A 23636-nucleotide genomic window follows, 5' to 3' on the forward strand; every position below is an offset into this window, starting at 1 on the left:
TCCATTGAACAAATGAAGTCTTTCGTTTTTATAAAGATCAAAAACAAATTAGCTGCCTTGTCTGCACTACAATGAAGTAACCATCTAATTATTCCAAATAACAAATTACTGAATGTCACAATGTATTATTTGAATATGCTTGATCTAGAATAATTGATTGCTGCACAATCTATCACTGTTTGTCCCAAACAAAAAAAAAAATATGGTTACTGGTCAAATACACAGTATCAAAACATTAATTTATTTTGGTTTAATAGCCTGTATTTTTATTGTACTTTAACAGCAATTAATCAGTGACAGCACCTCTTTTCCATCTACTTTGCTTCTTGGCTCTACTTTTTCAGTGGGGATGGAACAGAATGCTATGCATAACACATGGTTATTTTAAGTTACTTAGCACTGAAAAGCATCTTCTAGGTAATTTCAGGATTACAGACATTGAATACGACAGACATTGAATAAAACCACACACTTGTAAATAATCTAGATCCTTATCCTTAACTGCCTTTGGACAATCAAGTTGAGGGGTACTAACGGAGGTTATATTATATAGTACATATAATTAAATTGGCTTTTATTCATTACTTGGCTCAAAAGAATGCAAAAAGACAAATGAAATGTCCTAAATATCACAAGTGATACAAGAAGGCAATTAGTTTCTTTTTTTTTTTTTTCTAAAAAACCCCAAAACTTTACACATAGGGCAAGAAAAAAAGCATCTGTATTTTTTGATGGACAGTCACGTGTGAGGTAATATTTTATACATTTTATACCTATGTGTATAATTACATGTGTACCTACCCACATGAAGTTTGACTGGAACAGAGAATCAACAGCTAAAACTAATGTTATTACAAAGTCAAAGGACAATCAAATATTGCAGCTGCAACACTGCAGGTGATGAAAGAAATACCAATCACAATAATTTGTCTACATTGAGGTTTTTTTCCCTCTTTTAAGATATGAGGAAAGAGAATTGGTAACACGTCTGTTCTATGAATGTGGTTCTCTAATCTGCCTCCTCTCTGCAATGACAAAACCTAAACCATTTCTGGCAATAAGGTGAAACAGCAGGTAGGTATGTAAGCATTTTGATTAAGGTTCTCCTTCGGTTTCTTGTCTCCCCTTTTTTGCCATCCAGTACCTGTGAAGGGGCCAATGTCCACACTTTCAATCTCCATTTCAGCAGATGTAGTATGGAAGATGAAATAAGGTCATTTACATAAAACCATGAAAATGTAACAATTTCTGATATCAGTTTACCCATTATAAACAAAGACTTAAGAAATGCATATTTAAAAGTTCAAGTCCAGCCAACTTATTTATTTATTAATTTTTAAGAAAGCAGCTTTTTAATGCTTTACAAATAAAACACAATGCTTGCCTTGGTTGTGCAGCTTCACTGGCATGTGAAAAAGCTTGATGGTCACAATGCAGGATAAAGACAATGGGAGCTAAAAGTTCATGCATACCCTAAAAATAAAAGGAAGCAAAAGTATAGTAAGATTTTACAGTCATATAATAGTTCAGGCAGCCAGCAATATCTGATGCAGACTAAGTAAAAGCAAGACAATTTACATTCTTAATAGAACAGTTTCATAATCAATGGCTTTTATCTTAAAGTCTGATTAAATCCAAGTGTTTATTCTTATATAATATACAGAAACAAGTTATTCTCCCTTTTTCTACCACAACAGAAAACAAATTGGCAGTGGTAGGCAACCCTGCACCTGGCAGTTTACTCCAAGATCTATGTTCATAAATATGAATTTTATTTATGATAATTACAATCATGATCCACAGTACAAAGACCTGCAATAGGGACAAATTTCAAAATTTAAAATTATTTTTTATTTGATAATTTCCAAAACCATAGATAAAAGCGTAACAGTAGCCTTCAGAGGAGACAAGGGATGCGATTGGGAAAATTAGAAAAATTCCATTCCTATGGACATGGGAAAGAAAATGAGTGTTTGGTTTTTTGGGTTTTTCTAAAGCTGGTATGTCAGTATTAAAAATAAACTCATTATAACATAATGCGTAGGAGACCTGGTACTGTTTCATTGTAGGCAATTACTAGTACATGCAATCTATATGAAGATACAGAAAAAATATAGAAACATATAGGCATCAGAACAGGATGGATAGTTGAGGACTTGGGCCAGCATTAGAAACATGGTTGGGCCTCCCAGGCCAGCTATTGGTGCTTTTATCCAGAGCTCACCAGGAACAAAAAAAGGGGTCTTGATTTGCTTTAGTACACCTGGGGCTTGTCAATTTGTTATCAGGAGCAGAAGCAACCAGTTCCGGAAACAAGCAATCCAGTTGGCAAGCTGCAACACACTGGCAGGTAAAACAATAGCCTGCACAATGAAACCTTGTCTTCAGCAGATATTAAGCCCCTTCCCTCATATTAGATCAGGGAAAAGGAGGATTTGAGGTATCATAACTGAGGAATTTGGTTATGCCAAGGGAGTTGGGGTCCCAGTGGTAGACTAGGACAGCAGGTGAGAACTATGCAAGCTACAGGTTGGTGGTTGGGTTCGGGTTCACCCATACAGAAGTAGTGGGGAGAGTCCTTCCATGATGGATGGGACGCGGTATGAAGGGTTGAGATGTGTTTGATGGCCTCTGGACACAGGTATTACTGCAAGGGAAGGGAAATCCTAACCTCAGCCCAAAACTACCAACCAGAGCCAGGGCTTGGTGCCGGGTGCCCAGGCTACTCCTGCTGGGTGTCACTCTGGATGGAGTTCTTGCCCAGCTGTGCTCCAGTTCAAAGCTGCAACTCCCTCACCAAGTGGAACCTCAGTCCCAGTTCCAGGTGAGTGCTCTGGGCAGACAGCAATGCCAGGAAGACCATCTTGTCTACCCTGTTGGCAGAAAGAGCACTGGGGCTGCTGGACTATCAAACTCACAGGCATTTCAGATTGCTGTTAGGAGTCAGATAATTGGTGCTTTTTATGCTTGTAGTTCCAAGCTAGGGATTCTCTCCACTTGCTTTTCCAGCTCTTTCAGTGATGGGCAGACATGAGCAATGATAGAGATACATGCTTGTGCAGCTACCCTGCTGCCTTGCTGGTATACCGGTTGATATCCCATGCAGCATTTGAGAAGTATTCAGTATCACTGAGTTAGCTTATTCGCTTCAAGTGTATCAAACAGATCTATTAACTACTAAAACCCTTTAAGTTTTATTGGAAATAATGGGAATTTCCCTTAAGTGGTCCAAACTGAGCAGAGAGGTGGATGTGGAAGCCCTGTCTAACGCATTTTTGAGTGTGCAATAACTTGTATTTGAGTGTGCAGCTAATTCCATGTTAGTGATTCTTATCTGTTCATAAGAGGGAATTTCAATACCTAGCAGTGTTGAAGGGGAAAAAAAAAAGAAAAAAAGAGGTTTGAAAATTTCTCTGTGTCCTATTACTTGGAATCCTAGAAAATTTAACTTCAGATTCTTCAGGACTGAGATCAGGACTGTTAAAGCCTCAACTGCAAGGTTGCAGCAATAGCAGTCAGGTGACTGGGCAAAGCTAAAGACAAGAAAAACTACAGAAGTTTGGATGTTTTCTTTCTCTTCCTATCTTTGAACCTTTAGAGACTACTTAGAAAGATGAAGGCTGAAGAGAAATTCAATTAGGAAAAAGCCTGGTGTAGCCACTTGATTTCAGGATCTAGAATTCCCAAGCACAACAATATTGGTTAGACTGCAAACTGCCAACTTTAGATTTCTGGAAGTCTTGTGGTCATACCAAGAGGGAAAGGAATAGTACGGACAGGGAGAAAGGGAAAGGATTAGAAAAGAAATGTAAGTGAAAAAAACATTTAAATAAACTACGGATAACCCAGGTTGTACTTTCCGACATACTCACAGCCCTCAGATAATTAACAGCTCCACGTCTAATCTTTTATTCACCCTGATATACTAACATGAAATATGAGAAATGGAAATGCCAAAAACTTGACTGTCTAATAAAGCTACCACCTGAGCTGTAAACTTACAAGCTGAAGAAAGAGGACATAAAATAAGAATTAGTTATAAAAGATAAAAGCACATCATACGTTCTTCCAACATAATAATGTATCAACTTTGTAATGAAGTAGAATCATGATGTGGCTGCCCACATACAACAAAAACAAAACAAACAGATGATGAAATATTGGGATTTCAAAAAGATACCTCTGATCTTTCAGTTACAGTAGTACTTCAAATGTTTAGAGATTTTTAGCTTGGCAAGAAAAGATACCAGTATAATATGCATACACTTATTTTTTCAGTGCTGCAGTTTACTAAAACTTTAGTGTTAATAAAAAAGTTGACAAAGCTCAGATAATTTTATGACACTCCCCAGCTACAACAAAATATTGATTTCATAATACATTCTATGGTTTAAAAAGAAAACCAGAAATGCAGCATTTTGACAATGAAAACCGGATCAATGCATTTCAAAATTACATTGACATCTCTAGCAATCAAATCATGAGTAAACAACAGTTAGCCTAGTGATTTAGCTTAATTGTCACTACTTCTTTTCAGTTTAACTAGGACCAGAATTTTGTCACCAGTCTTACAGAAGAATGCTAAGAGTAATTTTTATATATTCTTAAGTACAATGTGCTATTCTCTTTAGATGTTATATTTACAGCTACTATTTAAAAATTCAACGATCCCTGTGAGGATTCTGTCTTTAAAATCTCTCATACAGCTTCACAACATCCTACTCCATTTGACTAGGGACAGGAATATTTTTTTCCTCATCAAATAAAATGTTACTTCCTGCTGGTCAAAAAAACCATGAACCCTACTATAAAGACAACTTCATGCATATATGCATATTAAGCAAACATTATTGATTGCTGCTTGTAAGACTATATGGCTGATGCTATGTAATAATTTTAATGAAATGTTGTAAACTGCAGATGTATTTTATTTACAAGTATGCAAATTGTCAAGGAACTAAAACTTTTTCCAAGTATTTTGAAAGGGAAACATCAGGTCCTGTACCGATGCTGACAGACAGAAGTATGAGTTTTCATATAGTGGCTAAGTGTTATAATTCTAATACGAAATGTAGCTCTTGCATGCAGTCATACAAATGAGACAGAGGAATTCCCATAGAGAATAACAGGACCAATCTCAGGATGGATACTGAATATGAGGACAAACTCCTTAATTTGAACTTTGTATTCAGGTAACTGTGGAGGGAGAGCAGCATGGAGGTGATCTGTTATCGATGAATTAATGGTAACCTTCATTATTTTCAAGAAAATATGCTGGACTTTGATGTAGTGGTAATTATTATGGGAAGTGGGGCTTGAGTCAATGGTAAAAACAGAACCAATAAAAATAGTAGTACAGGAAGACTGATTGCAAGATAGGTATTTGCCAAAAGAGGGAAAACACAACCTCCTGTCACCATCCCAAACTCTATTTCCTATTACCCAATTTAGAGAAGGGTACTTATGGACATGAAAGAAAAATGTTACCTAAAAGGAGATGGACATGGTGACAAAAAAGCAGGATTGTTACTAGTTAGCTAACAGGAGCATTAATTAACAAAACAAACAAACAAACAAACCCTTTTAAAAAGAGGTAAGAAAAAATAAAAGCTCCTAATAAAAGTGACACATGTCCACAGCACGAGAGGAAAACCACAGTCATTTGCCATTTTGTAGACTTGGCACAGCACCACAAGACTTTGGGTGATACACTGAACACACTTCAGAGAGATTAAATCAACAGTCTTTCATGATCCAGATTTATTTCATTTTCTGCACTTAACCTTTCCCCTTAGTCTTATAGCAACCACTTCCTGGAATTACTGCACTACTGACGAACACCAGTTGAAAACAGAGGTAAAGAAGTTTTCTTTGTCAACAGCCTGTAGGCTTGCAAAATTGAACCTGTTCTTTTATCTGCCTATGTTCATTTAGCCCACCAAGCAGTCTTTATTAAAGCTGAGGCATCAGGCAGTCAAAGTTCATTAATACCATTTATATAATCTCTGCAGTTTCAATTAACTCAGCAAGACATTCTACTACATGATAACACTCTCATTAATTCAATAAAATCCCATAACTATTAACAATATGGTCTATGTTAAACGGGGTGTCACCTAGTAGAAAATAACAGCTTTAACAGCTTGTGATGAAACACAGGGCTTTTTTTTTTGTTTTGTTTTAAATTTGATCCGGCTAAATATTCTATTCTTATGTAAAAGGTGTTATTTCTTGGTAAGGAATCAAGAGGATTTTAAATATGAGCAGAGGGTAATTAAGTCCTTTTAAGTCATATCAAAGAGTAAAATAATACTTCTTGTTCAATAAATGATAGACTACATTAGCTGGAATGTGTTCTTCCATTCTCCCATCATCAGTACTCTGGACTATATTCACTAGAAGGAGAAGGCTGAATACTGTTGAAGTGTTTACTTTAGTAGTGCCCTTCAAAATGCAATTCACAAATCTCATTCTTGTTCTCATGCAAACCTTATCACTTATTCATAGTCTGTCAAAAATGAGAAATAACTAGCTGATAGAGATTTCATGTGTTTGACAACTATATATTTGATTTTTGTTACAAGCTGTAACATAGTTCTTCAAAAATAACTGTTCCTGCAACTCACATGCATCCTTTTTTTTTTTTCTCACAAAACACCACTATTTCCTGGCTTGAGTATAGAGTGGTCAAAGACCATGCCTGAAAGCTTACAGTGTCTTCTAAAAACCTTCACGTTTACTAAACCTCTGTATTTTTGTCATGAAAACATTTTTGTCTACCTAAAATCTGCTGCTTTACAGTTTATCATTTGTCAGTGCACACAGAGTATCCCTCGGTTTGTCAGTCCCTACTCACCGCACTGATAAGAGCCTGAAGAAACATACAAATAAACTTCTGTATATTCTGCATATTGGTCTTGCTATATTGATTTAGTATCAAGCTTATTGTCACTTCAAAACCTTCAGAAAAAATGTTGAATTAAATTATCCTGCGTCCCATATGGATGCACAGTTAGTGCAGCTTTAAGGTTTTCTTTATCATTTTATCAAAAATGGTTTGAGCAGGCTCTCCCTCAGGTAACACTGTAAAACTGGTATTTGTAGCACCCTTATCCTTCAGTCAAGAGGCATTTGTCAGATGCATTGTATTTGGATGCTACAGGGTTAGATAAAAGATCTATTCACTAACGTAGTGCACAACTTTAGGACTTTGAGGAGTAACTTCAAATATTATGTAAAAGTTAAAATAGTAATGCCTGAATTTCAAAAGTCACTATTTTTTTGTTTATTCAGTACCATTTTTAATCCTGCTGCATACTGTCTTTCTTTGCCTAAGCAGAGAAAGCCTTTCTATTTTTCTTTCTTGGCCTACATTGAAGAAAAAGATGCTGTTTATAAAAAAATTTGAAGTTAGACAACACAACTTAGCAACCTTAAAGAAAACAATTTGAGGGACTGTGTTATGAGGAAAAAGCATATGTTATTCTATGAGCTTACTTTTCTTACTATCCAGCTGACAAGCAGCTCTTTGATTACTTTAGCATTATGATACAACTTCAGATACAACGGAACTACATTATTGCCAAACCGTATAGAAAATGTTGAGTCAATGAATGCCACCTGTACAGGATTTTCATTACCTGCTTATAAAGCAACTGTTCATTTTCTCTGGCGTAGCAGAACAGAACATCTGTAAGAATTTTTCTCACATTCTCTTGCTGGAAATACTGCATTTCAGGAAAGCTGAAAATGAAGAAATACAGTGAAAATAAACATTACAGCACACAGAATCTCAGTTGCTGGTCTTCTAGAAATGGTTTTAGGTATGACAGCACCTTCCCTTGTCTGCTTTCGCACTGCTCTGTGAATTGTGGATGCTGACAGAGCAAGAATACTTCTAAAGAAGTATTTTTGTAGCCAAAATTCTGAACCACGTTCTTCAATATACATCAGTCCACTGAGAGGATGATGGTATCACCAGTTATATTTAAATAAGCAATCCCTTTTAATATTATGAAAACTAGAGATCTGCAAGTACAGCGGCAGATTGTTTTAATCACCAACTCCTTACAAACACCCAGTCCACTGAAAATGAACCTCAGCAAAATTAAACAGTGAAGTATATGAGTATGTTCCTGCCTAAAGAATCAGGTTCCTTTGATTCTCAATGTCATGAAAATAAATTGAGTTGATACAGAATGAAAAAAAATAGAATGAGAGGCAATGACTGACGCAAAAATCTACCCACTTCCTGCGGACAGGAACAAGTACTAAGCCTAGCAGGCCAGTCGACCATTCTGGTTCCAGGTGGTACAGCATCCCAACAGCAACTTAACGCAAAGACTGTGCTCCATCAATTACCAAGTCCTTCACCAGTGAATCTAAAACTTTCTAGAAAAGGAGCATGATCAAAAAATCCAAGCAACAACAATTCCCCTCAGAATAACTATTCAGTTAAAACTAAACCAGCTGCAAACTGTTACCTACTGATTAATTTCATTCAGATACTGGAAAAATAAGCACCAAAGATCAATTCTCCATAGATAAAAACCATACTTTTTATAACATCATCCATTTTTTTTAATCGGTGTTAAATTGGCAACTGTAACTGCATCATCAGTCTGCCCTGCAGTTTCACTACTAGCGCTTAGCCCTGTTCTTCATTTTTTCAAGATAAAGCTCAGGCAAAGGAAGAGTGTAAGAGCTACAGTAAGTTAAGGAAGTTTGTAAACTTTCCAGTTATACTGGAAAAAAATGGAAGGAAGAAGAGTGTCAGAAGCAAATACACAAATGTTCAATGGTTAATGAAAATTTAAAAAATAATTAGCATTTTAATGACAGTATCTCATAATTGACATTAAAACCAGTATCCTAAGCTCCAATGTATCTTACTGGCATCTTTTGTGATGCAACATTATTGGGCATTTCACTGTTTTTAGTACCTGTCTCAAATAAATTTTACAATTATGGAATCATTTGACAGTTTGGCAAATATCCTTTAGAGACATAGGATGAAGTGGACCTAGTGTCAGAATAAGAGAGAAGAAGCTGGGAAAATCTGCGTATAATCCAGGAAAATGTAACTATTTACAGTCTGTAACTATTCTGGTTCAACTTTCACCTGCGCATCCTGCTCCTTAAATGTCGGAGGCAGGAAATAAGGTGATTGTGCAGGACATACCTTAATGAGTAAGTGCACAAACAAAAGTGTTTTTTTTTTTCACGGTTAATGAAAAAGTAACTAGATGGAAAAAAATGTTTCATAAAGCAACCACCCCAAACCACATCCAGCTACACGGAGCAAAAACAAAACCAAAAAAACCTGGAAAGGTAGGATACTAAAAGGAAAAGATCAAACTGGACAAAGAAAACCAGAAGATTACTTAAAAAGACAACACAGTAACCCTCAGGCTAGATTGCTGACATAAAGGCTATATAGTATTGTCAGTTTTGAGATGAAATCACATGGACTGTAGATAAATTTTCTTCAAGCAAATTTTCTTTTTCCTCCTTCCCAAGTCTAAGTTACAATGCTAAACTTTAGACTAGTTATAGCAAGGCTGTTGTAAAGCCTGTCACAGAGAAAGAATATAGGGAACTTTAATGAATTACTTTAGATAAAACTATTAGTGTTAATAATTACTGTAGTCATCTCACAGAGGTGATGACAGGTGAGCACAAAACCATAACTAATTAAGGCTAGAAAAGTGCTTTGAAATCCTTGGATGGAGGACCTAAATTAAGAGCCAAGGCAGAGGAGACGCTGGCTTACACATAGCAATACTGAAGTCCTGTGGAAGGCATTGGGATGAAAGGTGTAGCATTTTCCTGGCACCTGGTGGGGGTAATGGTAGACCAACATTTGGAAACTTGTATGCACTTGTACTAATCATATTACTGTAAAGGAAGGACACAGCTGAGACCAAAAGTGCATTACGGCAGATGGCAATCAACGTAATTTAGGGTTTTGAAGAGATTATTTCTGAAGGACTGTTATTCAGGCCTGCCCTAAGAAGTTTAGGAAAAGAAGACTAATAAAGAAACCCCCAAAATACACAGACATATCTGTGAGGATCTAATAATATCAGAGATTGTTACACAAAAGATAATAATGAACTCAGGAATAAGCTGGCTGAAGTATTAATTATAGTAAATGTAAATACAAGAGATCACAAAGGAACTATCAGTTCAGGATGGATTTTTATTGAGAATGTCATTTCATGATTAAAGCACTGTTTTAGAAATACAGTATCTCAAATCAGACAAGGTAAGGAGACTTTTCATGAGCAGTGGAATATTACGTTTAATTACGTTTCTGAGAAAGACTACATAAGGATATGGGAATTTTGCTAGACTGTTTTACCACAACCACTACAATTAAACAACAGTGCATTCAAGTCCCTGCTGTCTGAAAGCAAACACCATTGCAAGTTAGTTACAATTTTCTAATACATTCCTTTAGCCCACTTAGGGTCCCATGCACCAGAGGCAAGCCAGACTTTGACACAGAAGAAACAGACTGGCAACCAAATAAAAGGATGCACAAATACTTTATAAAACAAATTTGGTGGCAGACAGGAATAAGGCTCTTAACCATAGCCATGGAATGACCATCTTTCTTTCACAGACAGACTCCATTCCCCGCCATTCCCCAATGCTGTTACTCAGCTGGAATGGGGAAAGATACTAAACCAGAAAAAAAACAAGATGCACTTGCAAAGGTTTGGTAAAGGATAATAATAACTCCCCACTCCTCCCTCGTTGCTCACTTTTATCTTGAAAAGGAATAGATTGGTGTATAAAGATAGGTCTTTCTTCCAGCAGTCCATCCTCTTACACAGAAACTAGAATTTGTCCCCTGAAACTTAATGGATTGCTGTTTCTTCCCATCTCTTCTACATGTTTAGGAAGGATGCAGCTGCTTTCCTCCCTACCTCTTTTTTAGGTGGGTTTGGTTTTTTTTTTGTTATCTGGGAGATGGACTTTGAAACAGCAGCACCCACCACTACTCATCTCCACAGTTTCCATTGCCCTAAATTGTGACTGCTACTTCTGCAGCAAAAACTAGGTACACCAATACATAAAAACACTACTACAGAAGAAAAGAAATCCACTTGATTAGTCTACTGGGAATGCTCCCTAAGCATTTTGTTGTTTAAAATACTGCAAAGAGAAAGAGGGTAATAAAATCTAACCATTTATAATCTTGGATGTACAAAGTGATGCCAGCAAGTAGACTGGTGTTTTGTTTTGACTGGTAGTTAGATGCTCTTGCATCTGCCAATCTTCAGATTTCTCCATTTCTGGAGAATGTTTTCAAAAATTCTTCTTTATCACTTAGCTGCTTAATCATCTCAAAATAAATCTGCATTGTTTCTTGGTACATCTTTTGACTGACAGTAATTAATCACTGCATTCCTAAGCCTGTTATGAGTTACCATGGTGCTAGTTCATGCACGTTCCTTTTTTAGTAGAACAATAGAATGCAGTATTATAGTCATAACTTGGTTGATACTGCTATCTACATTTAAAGTAAGGCTTTTACCTGATTTGTAGTAAACCTCTCTTACCCTCTCTCCCACCCTCATTTTTAGAAGCTTCTCACTTAGATGGTGTTTGGTTCCAGCTCAAATGTACGTGTTTCTAGGCGGCTGAAGGAAAATCCATTCTGAACCTCTCAAATCCCATAAGCAAGCAAGTCAGGTGATTAAATGGAACTGTTGATCACCAGAGTTAGGACTAACTCAACCAAATCCTTCCCTACTTCCCTTGGAAATATTGGAAATTCTTATTATGCAACCAGCAAAAAAACTGTATTTAGACATTATGGCTTGCCTCTCCTGACTTTAGGTGACGCAGTTAGGTTCAAGTGACCTAGAAGCCCTTTATAATTACTGCAGAAAAACATACTACTCTACAGTGTGATTTATCAGACTTCAGTACTAGACATTTACTTTGGGAAGATGTGATTTGTGTCCTAGAATTCTTCAGGTACATACATACACACACACAAACCAATTTAAACCAGTACCAAGTTTAAAAGCATATTTCTATGAATTTTCTCCCACCTATTATGACTACACTTCAGAGACTTCTAATAAAGACATTATGAAGTTAAATTTTTAACTGCTTTGATCTGTAGAGGTTTGCTACTCTGTGCAGTTAGCGTCACTCTCTACAGCATTATTTACTTGATGCTGTTGGATGACGGAGTACTGAACTGGGTGACAAAGAATATAAAATATTCCCTAAATTAGAAACAGAAGCTAGAAGGTAATGATTATGTAACTGAACATAATACTAAATTATTTTAGGCTACCACAGAATCACAGAATAGTTAGGGTTGGAAAGGATCTGAAGATCATCTAGTTCCAACTCCCCTGCCATGGGCAGGGACACCTCACACTGAACTATGTCACCCAAGGCTCTGTCCAACCTGGACTTGAACACCGCCAGGGATGGGGCATTCACAACCCCCCTGGGCAACCCATTCCAGTGCCTCACCACTCTCACAGTAAAGAACTTCTTCCTTATATCCAATCTAAACTTCCCCTGTTTAACTTTTAACCCTTTACCTCTTGTCCTGTCACTACAGTCCCTAATGAAGAGTCCCTCCCCAGCATCCCTATAGCCCCCCTTCAGATACTGGAAGGCTGCTATGAGGTCTCCACGCAGCCTTCTCTTCTCCAGGCTGAACAGCCCCAACTTTCTCAGCCTATCTTCATACAGGAGGTGCTCCAGTCCCCTGATCATCCTCGTGGCCCTTCTCTGGACTTGTTCCAACAGTTCCATGTCCTTTTTATGTTGAGGACACCAGAACTGTACACAATACTCCCAGTGAGGTCTCACGAGAGCAGAGTAGAGGGGCAGGATCACCTCCTTCAACCTGCTGGTCATGCTCCTTTTGATGCAGCCTAGGATACAGTTGGTTTTCTGGGCTTCCTATCATAAAAAGCATTGTAAGTTAATGACAGATCCAGAAATTTATTTAAAGAATGGAAATGAAAAGGACGAGATGTAATAGAGGGTACTTGCATTCCAAAGCCAAGGAATGTAGAACTTACTGCTTCTTACACTGACAGTTTACAAACAGATACACATGTATATATAAACTGCATGCTATGTTTTATGATTAGGCAAAAAACAAGTGTCTATATAAATACATGTAGTTTATCAAATAAATTCATGTTACTTTGATGCTTAATTTTGCTCTTTCATTGTCTGATTTATTTTGATATTGATGACACATAATGTATGCTGTTATTGTTTCAAGTAGACATTATTTTATACAAATACATAAATGGAAATATCTTTGGACACCATTATTGATATTAGTGAATATTACTCACCCTGCCACTTCCCATGGACTTAGTGTCTACATACATATTTTTAAATAACAATCTTACATCCAACATAACCCCCATAGAACTTTTCATTCTCCAATTATAGTTTAGATACGTATATATTTTAATCTTAGAACATCCTGATCTGTTTCCTTTAACAAACAAAAAATACCATCTGTTGTGAGAATGCACATGAAAGCATACTCAGATTTTAATTATATATCTCATGGCAAAATGCATTCAAGAATGGGTCTAGGGACGGGCACATAAAATATTCCAAAACCAGACAGCGATGATTTCTTCTGCATGACTTGGTTTCTGTAAATGAAAATGTGTGAGCTTGGGATTTGTAAAATCTATGACTATCACCACTTTTTTTCAAGTTATAAGGAAAAATATTTGCAATACAGTAAAATTTCACATGGTAGCAAACCAGTAATTGAATTTAATTAGATTTACACATCAGTCAATGCTTCCACTCTGAAAAGAAATGTTTTCAGGAACTGAGTGTTCTAACTCAAACAAGTTCCTCAACAGGAATGACCTAAGGGCCAAGAAGATGAAAACATAATCACAGTAATATTAGGACAATTTTTAAAAGGCATATGTGACAAATAACACTAGAAAAGTGAGAAATAAAAATAGAAAAGCTTAACTTCTCTAGATGAGTGACATTTCCCTTACTAATTGCAAACTGTTTATTTTTTAATTATTGATTGCTAAGAATTAAAGAAAATAATATGTTTGATATTTTATAATGATCATAATTTAGTTAAAAGAGCTTTTAGTTTCTCTTACTTTCTCTTTGCTTCATATGTGAAACTCTGCTTTAAATTTCATATAGTAATACATTTCTTAATATCTTAATTTAGAAGAGCTTTTCTTCAATGATACCAGTAAATCTCCGTGGTTTAATGTTTAACTCAATTTTCTCATTTTTCACTCCGAGAGAGCTGTATTTTTATACATTTAATATATGTTTCCACACATTCATGTTTAACAATTCTGACATTTACACTAACCAAAGTCAAGAAAACACAATATAATGTATAACACATAAAAATGCAAAATCTAAGTTTATATATAGAAATTTCTGTAAAGATCTACATACGTTCTTGTCACATCTTGTTCAATCATTGCTCGAAGCTCTTTATCCTGGAAAAATTTATTCCAAAGACTCTAAAATAAGGAAAAATAATTGTATGAAATAGAGACTTCTACTAATAGCTCCGGCTAATATACTACATCAGCAAAATACTGCACAAATATTAACTAATTAATCCTCAAAATTCCTGGTAGAGTGGTATATCAGTATTGGTACATACGTTGGTGACAAGCCTAATGAAGTAACATTTGTGAATCAGCCCAATGAATCTGAGAAAGTCAGTTTAGATCAGAGATGAAAACATTCAAGTTCCTGGATCCTTGTTCTAGGCTCACTCCATTTGCTCACTGGACGGTTGGTCTGTGAGTTACTTGTAAGGGATCTACGAAGACTGTTAATAAAGGCAGAATAAATTAAAACTTACTAGAACCAGCAGCTCAACTGAAAAAATTCAATAGTTCATGCCTGGAAAAAAAGGTACCGTACTGTACTACATTCCTCCGATGAATGTATGTGCTTTAAATGGATGCTCCCATAATTTCCATACTAAGAAATTGTTTGGAATTAAGCTAGTTTGTCTTGGTGGAGGCATATGAAGATGACATACTTCTAATGGTACATATACACAGGGCAGGTCGAGACTAGCCATTCTAAAAAAAAAGTTCTGGTGGGGAAAAACCAGGATATTTAAAGCTCACTGTTGACACAAAAGAAAGAAACAAACAAATAAATAAATCAATGAGTTCAAAGTAGATTTAGTTTCTTCTGTATGTGTGCTTACGATGATTTCCATTTTCTTTCTTTGGTTTCCTTGTCTTGTTTACCAATATTTTGCAAAAGCTAACCTGAAAGAAGTCAGCAAATATTGTTGTCTGTATACTCTAGAAAAAAATTTTCCAAAGCCTATTCTTTATTGTAACGAGATGGTAGCTTGGCCATATTGATCAAAATATTGAACAAAATCTATAGCAGACTTCTAATGCAGGTTAGTTTTCAGATAGCAACAGCACCAGCGAATGAAATACCGTACAAAGAGAGCTGATATAATACTTCAAGAATTGCAGAAACAATTCATTACCATGGTGGCTTATGGTCCACAGAAAGGAAAGAGAAAGTAAATTAGTGTTATCTAGCAGAAGAAGGTAAAATAACAAAGAACAAGTTAATTAGCTTCTATAGTCGTGCTACAAACTATGAAAAAAAACCCCTAAACTTTAATAGTATTCATATACTTGACAATGTCTTACATAAAACTAGTATCTTTTTAACTCACAGCTCTTTTCATGCAGCTAGATCACTTTTTGAAACTACCCTGCCCCTGCTCCCATCCCAGTCCATCAGCGAAATGCATAAAGGAAACAGAATCTGCATGCGAAGAGGAAACAAAATCCAGGACACTGAAAGGGTAAACATTTAAGTCACTGCAGAGGCTCAAAGGCACTTTGCTCTCCATTCCTAGGCCTGATTTGGCCTGTGGCTTTGTTTTATAGATTAATCCCCTGCCACATACTATGACATGTCAACCCTTGTCTTCTAAAAGACGTCACAGGCAGAAAGAAGATTAAGCCACTGTGTAGGATCCCAAACTAAAGCAGAAATACTTTAAATCTTTCATATTTGGCACAACTTTCTGTCCAGCTGGATGCAAGAATGGTTTGATGGCATGCACAGTCATAGTGGCTGCAGAGCCACCAACATGCCTATCAACACTTCCATGTCTCAACAAGAAAATCGTTCTCCTTCTGCATTAAATATGAAGCAGAGTACCACACTACAAACAAAATATGGGCTTCTGTTTGAGAACAAAATGGAAGTATAAATAGTATCACCAATGATACCTGTGACAGTCTTTACAGGTGTAAATCTCTTAATGCAACCAAAAAAATTATTTTCATGGTACTAAGTTGCTAAGTACTTAAGTTTGATTTAGAAAAAATCCAAAGATGATAACAATTAACAGGAAAGCATAAAGATACGTGCTTTAAAATACTTAAGAGCTTCTCAGGTATTAGAAAATGCAGTAGAAAACCACCATAAAGAAAAAACCCAACCACCCAAACAAAAAAGTTGTTCAAAATTAAGCCCCTAAATCTATGTTAGCCCTATTCAAAGTGTCATGACTTTTAAAATTCCAAGCTACTAGGAGATCCTGTTAATTTCAGTGAGTTGGGTGCTCTGCACTTAATGACAGTCAGGCCAAATACTTTTACCATATACTTAGTATTTCTTTAAAATCTAGATCTTTCAATTTGGAGCTGGCTCCTTCTGGATTAGAAAAGAAACTTATTTCATTCAACAATAAAGAAAAAGAAAAACATTGGAAGAAAAGCCTATCTTGCAGCCTGGTACTTTAAACATTAACTCAGCACATATAAAACTCAAGATACAGAACAATTCTATTTTTGCTGGAGAAAAACTTCCAAGGCTGAACAGTCTTCCAGAAGAGGGTTCTTTAGTATTTGCTGTTAACAGCAGTCCCTTCATATTGACTGTTTACACTCCTTCAACTAAAGCCATTTTACATATCAAATGAAAACACACAGCAGTAAAAAGGCACATTGGTTAAAGAAAACATATGCTGTGAAACTGGACTTGCAGTCCAGCCCTGATTTTTTTGTTCATCACAATCTCCCTGAAAAATCAGAATATTAACCTGGAAATGAGCATTTCTGGTTGTTCGCAGCTGAGCCTGCGAACCAATTGTTAACACAAGTCAGTTTGGAAATTTAAGAAAGAGATTTTAGCACCTGCCATTTTGCTTTCCTCAGCAAGAACTCGTGTCAGAATGATGATGATAATGTTAGTAGCACCTGTGCTGATAGAAACAAGGGTCAACTCACCCCCTCATCCTGAGACAGTGGATTGTTGATTATCAGATCTTGCTGTCCCGCTTTCCGAGGGTTTGTGATGTGCTGGGTAAAAAGAGAAAAAAAATCAAATCCTCTCCTGCTATACTGTAAGTATTAATGTCTAAGTCAAAGTATGAGAGTAGAGAACCTATTTTGTGCCAACTTACAATTTCTTTGATCTTATTGTAAGAAGTTCTTAGGTCTGAAGTGGTTTTAATCCATTGACTTCTGTCTTGGGGTAGAACCTCCAGAAATAACTATCAACAAAACAAGATGAATCCATTAAGTTTCATAAATTTAACAGAGCTTTTCATATAAATCCTACTAGACAGCATAAACCATCTCAGCAAGAAGAAGCAAGTACTCTACACGTAAGAAGAAAACAGAGACCTACAAGATACCCCTGGCTTTATTATTTTCCTGTCAATAAATACGAAGGCAGAAATAGTAGCAGTTCTACTGTATGAAATAAGGCATTAAAGACAACTGAAGCCACAAACACAAGCTTTGTAAACTGTCACAAATCAGAAGACTTGACTGAGACTTCCAAGGCAGAAAGAAAATGCAAAGAAATGAAAATAAATATACAAAACTAGAAGCTATTTACAGAACATTGATGACCTAATGCAACTTGTTTAAAATCAAGCATGAATGCAGAGCAGAAACTAAACACTCAGAGATATTGCCCTACCTAAGAAATGGGAAAAGGGAAAATCTTAATCTATAGAAATGAAACACACTCTAGAATTCTGCAAGACAATTAAGAGAGTCAATTTTGCAAGAGTCTTTGAGAATGCCTACATTACAGTTCTTTCACATTTCTGTTTAAAAATGGTTAGAAGCTATTGGAAAATAACATTTGATTGCATAGAAAATAAAGAAGAAACACAGAGTATTTTCTTGTTTTTAAAATATTTTTATTTACACATTATAAAGTGTTAAGAAACAGTAAATGCTGACAAACAAAAAACATTCCCAAATTACCAAAAATATTTCAGAACTTAAGAAAAACATAGATAATATATTTAAAACAGGCAGCCTAAACCAGAGCCCTAACCCATATCTGGACATGAAAATAAAACCAACCAGATTTTTAAAATAAAACCACTCCTTGGCTTAATTAGCGGACAGTGAAGGACTTGATGCTTTTCTTAGTTCAGCGTTTTGAGTTATGGCCTCCTAATTTAGAGGCACAAGAAGAAGCAGGCTGGTAAAATAATCCTTGTGCCATACATTCATCTGGCCTCCTGAAGAAAGTATTTTCATTAACTTTAAATTTGTTCACTGCTACATACATTTCAAATTTCTTTCATTCATATACAAAGAGTATTTTCATTTTCTTTTTATAGGTCTTCATGCCAAAGTGAAGCTTGAGAAATTCCAAGTGAGGTAATTTGAATTATCAGTGCTAACATACAGTAACTCTACTAGGGAAAATGTTCTCTACTGTCATAGTTAGTGCACAAAAGAAGACCTGATCCCAGTGCAACAAAATTATTTTTGACTTTATATAGCATCAAAGTATTACTTTGCTTGCTTTCTCTCTCCCTTCTCTTGCAACTTTAAAAAATATAGTAAAAAAAAAATAGTTGTGTTTTAATACTGGAAGATCTGACTTCCTTCTCTATTCATCTTCACTATCTTATTTCATTGGGAAAAGCTGCTAGCAGAAGCATCAGACTGATTTTAAAGGAGTCCCAAGTTCCTCAAAACATAAATTTTGAGACAAAACTTCATTTTTATTTCTAGCACACAACTTCACTGCAGAGAGACTGAGAGGAGGTGGTGTGTGGCACTCAATCCTAAACACACCACCCAGCACAAGGATATTCTTTCCTAGGAATATTTTGCTATCACCTGCAATTCAGCTTTAAGGCAACTCAGTATGATTAGAAAATGTCCTATGAATTATAAAAATGTGTAGGAAAACACTGGGATGAAGTCTGTCGGAAAATTCATGATTCTTTGCATCAATAATCTTCCAGCGCATCACGTAATGTGTTGATATATTGCAACCACAAACTGTAAATAAATATTTTCTCTTCTTACCTTCCAGCAAACACTACGGAACCTGCTGCTTCTCAGCTGCCCATTAATCCCCTTCAGCCGTATAGTTGCCAAGTAATTGTTGTTTACAAATAGTTCTTCCCATTCTTTGCTGTGTGCAAAAGCAAAAGGAACAAACATTTAAACAAAAAACAAGCTTTAGCTGATTTAAGGACTATATGATATTACACCATATCGGATAAGCCAGGAAAGGAACTTTTTTAAAATGTATATATTTAGTTGTGTACCACTTCTAAACGCATGGCTGTCTTTTTGGACACATTTCTTCTTTGGATTTAATGAATATGTAGATCGCTATAATTATGCCAGCTACTGAAATTCATAATGTCTATGGAGGCTATTCCATTTCCTCTAAAATGTTGGTACTGCAGTTCAGTGAATAAACAAGAAAAATGAATATTAATATAAGCACATTCATGTTTCAGCTGTAGACAAAGAAGTACCTATTCCAAAAATATGCAACAGAAAAGTATACTGTTGACTGTATTAGCTCCTCACACGACGTTATTTGCTTAAATGAACCTTCTTTTCTTCCTAATGTCAAGCTGGGCAGTTAAGCATCATAGAAGATGACTTTCTTCAACATTTAGTGCTATTTACTATAGAAATCACTCCTACTTCTTTCTACATGATCGGTTTTAAAATTTTAACAGGTGCTAGCAAATTTAAAAAAACATCAAAAAATTAAAAAGCCTCACTGTATAAACTGTTCAAGGCAAGCTTCAGTACCTTGCAGTACCTATGGCTGACTAGATAAACAACCTAAATATGCCTCCCAGGCATGCAGGCACCAGGGGCCTAACACCTGTGCCTCATTAATATACAAGTAAATAGGCTCTACTGGGAAACAATTGGAAATTAATTGTCCCAAACCATCTCCTGAGTTTGAATAAAATAATTAAATCTATATTTCCCGCACCTTCTACTGAAATATACAAGAACAGCCTAAGCCATTTGATGGTCTTAGTAGCCCAAGACTTGCTCACAGACTCTGCAGCCCCTTTAAAATTCAAAGGGTAATTTCAGCGTAAGGAGCTGGGTTATGTGCAAGGAAATGTGTTTCAGATTTATTTTCAGTCCATGTCCTTAAGGTGAACATCTCCTTCTCCCCCTGTCGCATGGGAGACTATTACTTCTCCCTGGGAGACCAAATGAAACCAGAAAGAGGGAAACTACTACTATGACTCCAGGGTAAGATCTCACTAGATTTCCTTCGCTAAGAAAGGTCACAGAGTGGGTTATACTGAACAGCAACAAACTCTGGTTTTGCAAGGTGCCCTAAATATATGCAAACTAAGGTTAGATAATTTTCAGCCTTTTAAGCTGAGTTGTGAGGGGGAGTTTTTTTAAACCTTGTTTTAGGTAAAAATTTCACAGTTCCAGAACAGAATTATAAGATACACTTGTGGGGAACAGTTGGGGTATGGACTTGGCAAGCCAGGAAATTATGGTCCTGTTCCTCTGAGATGGAGCAAGCTGAGCTCACTATTCACACTGAGACCAGAAGCACTGTGCTTGTGAATGCACCTTTCAGCTAGGATCATTTTCAAAAACAACAAAAAAAGAGTTTTTACTTCTGGGTCTTGATTATTAATGACTATGAAAAGCAAAGGTCCTCCAGATAAGAACAAAGATGACTAAAACAGTGCTAGCTTGCAGGGCTTAAGGCTAACTTTTAGCTTCTGGCAACTGCCAGTATTCTCAAGTGACCAACATAGCAGCGAGCAGTTCCAATAGTGTGGGGCAGATTCCCTCCTTACTGACACATCCCCCATTCTCCTAGTCAGACTCTCTGGCCATTCCACTGTCTCTCTATCTCCCATACATCCTCACCTCCTGCACCAAGCTGCCTACAACTATTTACCATGATTCTGTCTCCTTTAAATACAACGTATGGTATATAGCAGACACAGCTTGAGAAAAATCTGGACCTTTCTTTCACAGCCATTTATACTTCAGTAACTACAGTATATTATGCCTATCTAAGTAACCCTCCTGTTTCTATCATGTATAATATTCTTCAGTTGCCATTGTAAATTTTGTAGCATTATTGGCCATTATAACTACTGCCAAGCTGCCTCCCTAAGGTAGTGATTCTTCAAGAGTGACACATTCCCCTGTGCACACAACAGGTCAGCCTCTGAAGCTATTCACATTGTTCTGCAAGTGGATGACATTCCCACAACACCTTTGAAAATGCTGGTGTGTCAGCTGAGTTAGCAGGAGGTTTCAACCAGTGTAACTGTGAACAGAATGAACAGAGAGGAAAGAAACTCTTCAGGTTATTTTTTTCACCAACTGCTGGGAGTGATTGCTACACAGTAAGAGAGTAATTTCAACACTTCTTAAACGGTATTAGTGCCGATACTGTGCTTTGTCTTCTTCTTCCTTTCTCTCTCTCTTTTTTTTTTTAATTTGTAATGCAATTCCAAGCACGTTTTGCACAAAATTACATTTAAAACAGCCAAAAGAAATTTGGCAAGATCATATCTCCCCTGCACTCCCCTTGGCTGCTGGGATCACTAAAAAGAAAAGTTATAAGCAAATGAAAAAAAATTAAATTATAAAAGACTTGGAAGCTGGAATCTGCTTCAGTTTTAGTAGAGCTGAATGGTATCTAAAATCCTTTTGGAACAGCATTCACTAATTAATTTCTCAAATATTTTGAACAAAGGCTAATAAATTAAGCCTTACAGTTCTAGAGACTGTTTCAATAATAGTAACACTGTGTAATATCAACAAGCTATCAATTCTAAAAGGATAATTTCTTTAATGATATAGCCCTACTCTGTAAACCAATACCTATGAGCTTTGTTAACCCAGGCTTGCAGAAAACTCATTGGTCAAAGTGAAATGAGCAATGAAGATTGGAACTCAAGTCTACCACATCCCATTTGCTTCACTGAAGTGAAAGGCTTCAAGAGCCAATTGGAACCACTTAAACTATGAATAAGAACATGCAATTGTTTTTAATCAAACTAGAAAATTAAATGCATAATCATGTGTTAATACCACCTCTAGCTTGTACAATTAAAACAAAGGCAAATGCCAATGTTAAAGTTTTCTGGTTATTTTGTGCATATTTTTCATTTCATATTCTTATTTAAATATTCTGTCTAATAAACTGCTATATCTATTGTAAAGTCTTCATAATATAAAACCTGCACGAGGAAAAAGTTATTGGATTAATGTTTCTTTTGGAAACTTAAATTTCATATGCTGTACCCGTCCAATGTAAAGTACTTATTGGCATGAGTTAGGGACAGTTGCATTACTCTGAAGTGGGAAAAGTGCTCAATATGTACGAATGAAAAAGCAAGCAAATCAGTGGAAGGGATGAAGGTTACAGATTTGTTCTGAAAGGTTTGTTCTTAGCCCTCATCTGTTCCTTTCCATCTTTTGAAGCATGCATTTTTGTCATAACTACAAGTCTGAATCTGTCTGCAAAATAATTTTATGCTGGGCTCTGCTCTAGTACACATACTTACTTGCTTATCAGAAATAAGCCTGACCTCTTAGCAAACCACGTAAAAGCGTATTTATTATCCTTTTTCTTTCCAACAGGACATGATTTGTAGATCTGATTCTTCTAAGACAATTACAAGCATTGGATTTTCTGAGATAAAAGTCAAAAGATTTGTAAGAGAAATGTCTATGTCAACACACTGTGAGGAAGAAAGCACAATGAGCAGGACTTTACATCAGAAAGTGTAAATAAAATTCTACGTGCACTTAAATACCATTTTTGAAAAAGTATTTTAATCCCCAATGATGCTATACGCTAAAGCATCTTACTAAAGAACACTGGAAAGCCACCATTGCCCAGCCATAGACTAGGAAGCAACTATAAACTCTTTAAGAATGCGTGACACCAATAATGTAACAAGACACCTGGAAACTAATTCTGGAATGGAAACAGTAGTTCCAGAGTTTTATTGAGGCAACACTTAGCTGTGGCAGTGTTGGGAAGAGGTAACAAAGACTTTCTTACACTAATAGCCAGTAGTGGCACATCAGCCTCTGGCTCTGCTGCTAAATTTCAGTCTGCAGAATAACGGCAAAACCAATGCATCGAGATAGGTACACAGGCAGAAAAATGCAACAGTAGCCCACCTAAGCTCCTTCAAAAAAAAAAAAATAACTCTGCTCAGAAGAGGAAGAAATACCGTGGAGAAAGAGTGGAATACCACAGCTAGTAACCACCGCTGCATTTACCGATTTACAGGATAAAGCTGCTGATGGGTACAAACACAGATACTTCTAAAGGTTAAA

At 36.2% G+C, this 23636-nt stretch overlaps 1 protein-coding gene across 7 annotated transcripts in view; it reads right to left on the reverse strand.

Annotated features, from left to right (window-relative positions):
- Positions 1-23636, reverse strand: part of TBC1D5 (TBC1 domain family member 5) — a 319487-nt gene that overhangs the window by 127908 nt on the left and 167943 nt on the right. For all 7 annotated transcript variants that reach the window (XM_061464900.1, XM_061464904.1, XM_061464903.1 and 4 more), the window contains 6 exons: positions 19347-19455; positions 17465-17554; positions 17289-17360; positions 14455-14522; positions 7641-7743; positions 1385-1473 (listed from right to left, as the gene is read on the reverse strand). In XM_061464900.1, coding sequence (XP_061320884.1) covers positions 1385-1473; positions 7641-7743; positions 14455-14522; positions 17289-17360; positions 17465-17554; positions 19347-19455 — 531 coding nt within the window. The remainder of the gene's footprint in view (positions 1-1384; positions 1474-7640; positions 7744-14454; positions 14523-17288; positions 17361-17464; positions 17555-19346; positions 19456-23636) is intronic.

Source organism: Pezoporus flaviventris, unplaced genomic scaffold, assembly GCF_033815535.1.
Source record: "Pezoporus flaviventris isolate CSIRO_AGI_PZ_B2104156 unplaced genomic scaffold, CSIRO_AGI_Pfla_v1 ptg000037l, whole genome shotgun sequence".
In the NCBI taxonomy this organism is placed as follows: Eukaryota; Metazoa; Chordata; class Aves; order Psittaciformes; family Psittacidae; genus Pezoporus; species Pezoporus flaviventris.